The following is a 6,675-nucleotide window of genomic DNA, read 5'->3' as shown; positions in this document are numbered from 1 at the left end:
GTGTGTGTGTGTGTGTGTGTGTGTGTGTGTGTGTGTGTGTGTGTGTGTGTGTGTGTGTGTGTGTGTGTGTGTGTGTGTGTGTGTGTGTGTGTGTGTGTGTGTGTGTGTGTGTGTGTGTGTGTGTGTCTCTCTCTCACAGTACAGCCGCAGGGATTATGCACAGAACAGGCCCCAGCAAAGCCATACAACCTGTGAGAAGATTCCTCCTCTGCCCAGGAATGTGAAAAGACAGCTCCTATGGAGCGTTCCCAAGCTTATTTTAAAAAGTAACACAGCTAATCACACAACGGCAGTGTCAGAATTCAAAACTTTTTTTTATTTACTTAAACACTGTGCTATATTTTACAAGAACCCGTGAAGCAAAGGTTAAGGCACATTTGAGCATGTCAAGGAAGGACACAAGCACACAGAAAGGAATGCTCCCCTGAGATGAAAGATGCGTCTGACAGTGACCAGAAGAAGCTTATTTAATAAGGCAGCATTCATAGCACAGCCATCACACCTCACCGTACCATGGCAGAGAGGTTACGTAAAACTCTAGCCAACTTTTCTTTCTTCTATACAGAGGGGGAAAGGATTAGAGCCACTGGTCAGTTTTGACTCCCTTACCCACAGAGATTCCTGAACATCCTGAAGGGAAGGGGGTGGGGGATGAATCTCTCCGGCTAACACAGAATTTTGTTTTAGTAGCATGCACATTTTAATAAATCTGAACCTGTTTAGGTTCTCATTGCTGTCTCTGTTACTGTTGTGAAGGTTCACTCACCTTGGGTTATCAGCAACACCATAGGAAGCAGAAATCTGCCTTTCATAGATCAGGGTGCAAAATATTGAGTTAGGTGAATAGTGACTGTGAAGGTTAGTTTCATACAAGACTATGGGAAGGGTGTGTGTGGTGTTGGTTGGTGGTGGTGGTGCATCATATAAGATGAAAGCACAAGAGGGCAAGAGATGCAATACCAGGGCCCACCTTACGGCATTCTCCTGGTAGCCTCCACTGACTGCCATGAACTAGGGTTGACGGTCATGGTGGTCATACTTGCTACATAGAGGTGGTCAAGGTGGCTGCACAGCTATGGTGGTATAATGGTGGTCACACGTTCGATAACAAAGCAAATGGGCTCTCCGACCACAGCTGTAGCCATAGGAATTTGGGGGGAAAGGGCACAATGGATGTTCAATGATTTCAAGTTATGCCCGCAACAGGAGGGCTGAGATAAGTGGGTTGGTTTGGTTGGTGTTGTGAAATACATATTTCACATGGTTGTAAATTGCAATCGTCAGCTCCACTTCAATTTTAGCTGCTAACAACTCATCAATTAAAACTACATAAAATCTCCTCAACAGAAAAGAACAGCAATAATAGTCTAACCAATTCTCTCTCTTCTGGGCTTCATTTAACATGAACACAAAACCTTTTGCTGAAGTTCTGCTGAAAGCATGAAACCAGTACCTGTGGGCTATTACATTTACCCAATCAGCTTAACCTTACTATGTAAGCCAATATAATGATGCCAAGAATGAGAGCGCAGCACAAAGCAACCCATCTGAAATTAACTTAAAGTCCACTGCTGTCTTTCATTTATTGCTCTGTTGCTGCACAGGCTTACCCTTCACACCACATCATTATATGGATATGGGTATTGCTTGTAACAGCTGGTGAATACAGGGTTCCTACCATCAATGCTAAACACATTGGAAACCTCATGGAGAGCTGACCCCTTTTCTTTGCATAGGTAATACCTAATCAGAGAGATTCTAGAGGGATCCAGAGGCTCAGCAAAGCGCTGAAAACAGGTAGATAGTTCATTGGCCCTTTTTATTATTGAGACATCAGCCCATCTATGACCAGCTGAGGATTTACAGTTTGAGAACCCCAAGGAACAAAGGGAATAGCATACTAAACTAGTCTATCAGCTGGTCAATCTGTAAAAAGCAACACACACACATACATACATACATACACCTTGCACTTAATGTCATAGTACCCTTTGCATGATTAAAAATACATTATTGCATAAAAACATTGCATGGTTCTCTTGTAAAGCAAGTTGTCAGAGGAATCGCACTCATCCTGGCTATTGCTGAAGGTGGCTGGCACAGTCCACAGAGTATTGCAGAATAAGTAAGAAGGCACAGGTTTCTGTCTGTTTTTTACAGTCCCAGGCACGCATATTCACCCAGTTCACTTACAATCCCATACACTAATTGGCATTCCTTTTTCTTATTTTCCTTTTTTCTTACAAAATACAAGCCCACACATGCCTGAATCTATTAGTTAAGCTTTCTAGATACAAAATGTCCCTTTCGGACAGCTGTGCTTTGTGTAGAGTGCACAAGTTTACAGAAAAGGTAGTAGAAGTACTCCCACTGGTCAGTGACAGTAAGCGGGGCTGAGAAGTACTCCCATTGGTCAGGGACAGTAGGCGGGGCTGAGAAGTACTCCCACTGGTCAGGGACAGTAGGCAGGCTGAGAAGTATTTCCACTAGTCAGGGACAGTAGTAGGAGGAGCTATAAAGTACTCCACTTATCAGGGACAAAAGTAGGAGGGGTTGCGAAGTACTCCCATTGGTCAAGTGATCAGCAATAGTAGAAGGAGGGGCTGGGAAGTATTCCACTGCTTGGTGACAGTAAGGATGCTGTGTTCTGTGTAAAGTGCTCAGGTTTACACAACAGGTAGTAGTAGTGGCCAAGACATACATCTACTGGTCAGGAAAAGTAGGAGGGGCTGATAAGTACTCCACTGGTCAGGGTTAATAGTAAGGATCAGAAGTACTTCCACTAGTCAGGGACAGTAGAATAAGCTGAGAAGTACTGCCAGAGAAAGTAATAGGTGCTAATAAGTACTCCCACTGATCACTGACACTAGGAGTGGCTTAGAAATACTCCACTAGTCAAGAAAAGTAGGATGGGCTAAGGAGTACTCCATTAGTCAGCGATAGTAGCAGGGGCTCATCCTCTTCCTGAACTTCTGAGCAGGTGTATAAAGTGGACATCAGTGTAGGTGGACATCACATCATCAGAACAGGAAATCCTCCTTCCGGTAGCCCTTCTGCAAGACAACACAGGACAAATGTATGAGACTGTATGGCACTGCTCACCACACATTATCACCTCCAAAGTATTAGCAATCACAACATAATAATAGAAAATAGTGGTTGCTTCAAATGCCTTAAAGTATCTGTAGTGGCCCATACTTACCTCAGTAAAGGGGAAGCCTCTAGATAATTCAGAGGCTTCTCCCATTCCCCTTGACCTCCACCGATCCAGTGCTGGGGTCTCTAAACCGCTTTGAAAAGGGTGCGATGAGCGGTACATGTGGCCACACTCCTAGCCAAAAGCAAACGTGGCGGCAATGTGCAAGATGCTTCCTCTCTGAACAGTAGAGTAGCACTGAGTGGCTCTTTTTCCACCGAGCAGCTCTGTGACACTGCACAAACGTCCTATGCAAAGCGACCTTCCCAGAGCTAGATTGGTGATGTCACGGAAGACATGGGAAGCCTCATGAGGACCCATTTCTATCTTTTTTGGGTAGTCAAGAGGTGACATCACCTTTGTGCCAACATGGACTGGAGGGTGCTAATTAACAGTGGCCAGATCTCTGTACAGACATCCTAAGCAGGTGGTCTCAGCTTTTTTTTCTTTTAATGTATTTTGGGGAGCAAGAGAGAATTGAATTTATGTGCGTGAGTACAGCCATGTTTCACTATAAAGTCGGGGTGCGCAATAGGTCGATCGCGATCTACCAATAGATCGCAAACACCTGCTGAGTTGATCATGGCCGCGTCCTGTCATAATATGAAGCTCCATCAGATTTTGCTGCCATAGCAGCATCAGGGAGAAGAGGGGAGAGGAGCAAATGAGGAGACAGATCCTCCTCTCCTCCAGGCTGTGAGACCAACACAGCGTCTCTTCCCTTCCAGGCTGCCTGTGAGCAGTGTGTCTCCTTCACCTCCAGGCAAGTGCACAGCAATGTAGGAAAATAGCTTCAGGAGGATTCTAAAGCCATTTGCTGTTTGTATGTTTGAAGGGGGGGGGAGAAGGATTTTGGACTGCCTAACTGCTGGGATAGGGAGGGGGGATTCATAACACTGTGTAGGGGAGAAGGCTTCTGCAGCTAATCGCTATGCTTGGAAGGGATGGGCTCTGCAGTTTTTATCGCTATGCTTGGAAGGGATGGGCTCTGCAGTTTTTATCGCTATGCTTGGAAGGGATGGGCTCTGCAGTTTTTAAAGTAGCTCGCGAGCCAAAAAAGTGTGGGCACCCCTGCTATAAAGAATTTACACAAGATATCATGGCAACTTCAGATCTCATGATTTACGTCATACTATATTCATTTAGGCGTTCTCTCTGCTTATCTGACTTAAGTCATGCCTTAAGTCAGATAAGAGGAGATAAATCACACATTATCTCCCTATGCAATTAAAGGTGGCCATACATTAATCAATGGACACCTGATTTATCCAAGGAATCGTTGCCTCTCTGATTACATTTCAGTTGGTTTATGGGCACCTTTAACTCATAAGTTATCAATCCTTATCTGACTTAACTCAATCATCTCTCCTTATCTGTTTATCTCATGAAGTAGCTCTGCGTTATGCTGGGTACACACGTTGCGATTTCCCGCTCGATCCGCAGGATCGATTATTTCCGACATGTTCGATCGGATTTCGATCGATACAGCCTTCGATTTTGCATGTTAAGGATGCAAATCGATGGAAACCCGATCGAACATTTCGGAAATAATCGATCGATCCCGCGGATCGAGCGGGAAATCTCAACGTGTGTACCCAGCATAAGCTAGATACACACGATGTAATTTTCTGACAGATTTATTGTGAGATAGATTATTTTCAACATGTGCGATCTAATTTCCGATTGATTTTCTGACCGATTTCCAATTTTCTGACCAATTTCCGATCGATTTACTAAAGAACGGAAATCGGTTGGAAAATCGATCAGAAATCAGATCGGGCATGCTGGAAATAATTCATCTGAGAGTAAATCTGTCTGAAAATTGCATAGTGTGGACCTAGCATTATACTCGAGATGAAAAACGAGAGGAGAATTCAAGAGAAAAGCTTTGTGAATCAATCCCTATGTCATCTTGTCCTATTCAGGAATTGAGGAGAAACACTTATCCCTACTATTTCTGCATACTGCTGCGAATAAACTGCTCATTTCATTGCATTTCATGGATGGGTCTCCATGCAATGTACCTAGGGGCGAAAGATGCTGGAAGAGACGGGAATATGCCATAGAGGGCGTGTGTTACGGTTGTGCAGAATGTCTACTTACTGCCTTGTAGTCACGGTGTAGCTTGCTGTATTGCCACATGTTGGTCAGAAGGCTGGAGGCTGCCCGGGAGGCCTTCTCATGATCTGCACTGAAGAAGAAGAGATGTTAATACTGATAATCCCTCAGTTTCTCATATCTCAGATCAATGGCTCTCGTGAAATTTCAAGAGTAAAGACTAGCATAGTTGTTACCATGCTTGTTATGGATGCTTTTACCACATAATCTACTACAGCGCAGAAATATTCACTGAAGAATCAAAAAAGACCAGTTACGAAAATCTGTAAAATAGATCTGTATACATACGAAACATGCCTTTTTTCAAGAGTAAGATACAGTATTCTTATGTTGCTGTCACTTACAGTAGGTAGTAAAAATGACAGATCTGACTGGTTTTTGACTACTTCAGCTCCTCGTGGGGGATTCTCAGTATTCAATTTTAAACATAACTACACTCCCCGGTAAGGATCTATACAAAGATGGCAGCCGGCCTCCCTAATCGCTTGAACAGTTTTTAGGCAATTAGACTGACAAACTGCCGTTTTGTAAGTGCTTTTCAAAATGCTTGGAAAAACAAAGAGAAATCGAGAGCCCGATATGGTGTAGTATTGTTAAGTTGGTTGTGGTTAAAAGCAAAATATTTAGATATACTCACAAATATGGGTTACCAATAGGCAACCACTTCAAGTGCAGGTGGGGAGTATTAGAACCTGACCCCACTCAGGTTTTTAAGATGTCGCTCTCTGTAGATAGGAAACGGGGTAGCACCCCTCCACCGAGGGTGGACTCAAGATTTCAGCAAGGCTTGGTGTACAGAGGCGCCAGAGTAGAATAAAAATGTTTAAAAACCGTCTAAAAGAGGGGTATGTTCAGGTGGACTTACCTCCCTCAAAAATATAAAACTCAATTGAGTCACAATATATCAATACAAAAATGTTTATTGAACTTCACTTAGTGCAACGCGTTTCGCAGGTGTGGTCCTGCTTCATCAGGCAAACAGGAGTATAACTCAATGGGTCTAGATGCAGAAGTGAGCGAGGCGCTCCGACAATCCCCCATTGGAGATGGATCAATCCAGAAGCATTTAAATGTTTACTACCTACTGTGACAGCAACATAGGAAAACATTTACTTCATAGTAAATTTTACCCTGGGACAAAAAAAAAATCTAACATCTCACAAAAGTGAGTACACCACTCAAATTTTTATAAATATTTTATTATATCTTTAGATTGTAAGCTCACAAGGGCAGAGCTCTCTCACCCTTTTAGGTCTTGGAATTTGTTATACATTTTATTCATCATGTTACTTTTGTCACTGTAATTACCAATTCTGTATTTTGTATCGATTCTGTATTTTGTATATTGGTGTATACCATTG

The 6,675-nt window shown here is 43.2% G+C and overlaps 1 protein-coding gene across 2 annotated transcripts in view; it reads right to left on the bottom strand.

The window, feature by feature from the left end:
- Positions 1 to 295: 295 nt before the first annotated feature.
- Positions 296 to 6,675, bottom strand: part of PKP3 (plakophilin 3) — a 159,399-nt gene continuing 153,019 nt past the window's right edge. For both annotated transcript variants that reach the window (XM_068261366.1, XM_068261367.1), the window contains 2 exons: positions 5,300 to 5,387; positions 296 to 3,053 (listed from right to left, as the gene is read on the bottom strand). In XM_068261366.1, coding sequence (XP_068117467.1) covers positions 3,021 to 3,053; positions 5,300 to 5,387 — 121 coding nt within the window. In that variant the 3' untranslated portion in view covers positions 296 to 3,020. The remainder of the gene's footprint in view (positions 3,054 to 5,299; positions 5,388 to 6,675) is intronic.

This window comes from Hyperolius riggenbachi, chromosome 11, assembly GCF_040937935.1.
Source record: "Hyperolius riggenbachi isolate aHypRig1 chromosome 11, aHypRig1.pri, whole genome shotgun sequence".
Taxonomy (NCBI): Eukaryota; Metazoa; Chordata; class Amphibia; order Anura; family Hyperoliidae; genus Hyperolius; species Hyperolius riggenbachi.
Note: the sequence above shows the minus strand (reverse complement) of the source record. Positions and strands in the feature narration are given on the sequence as shown.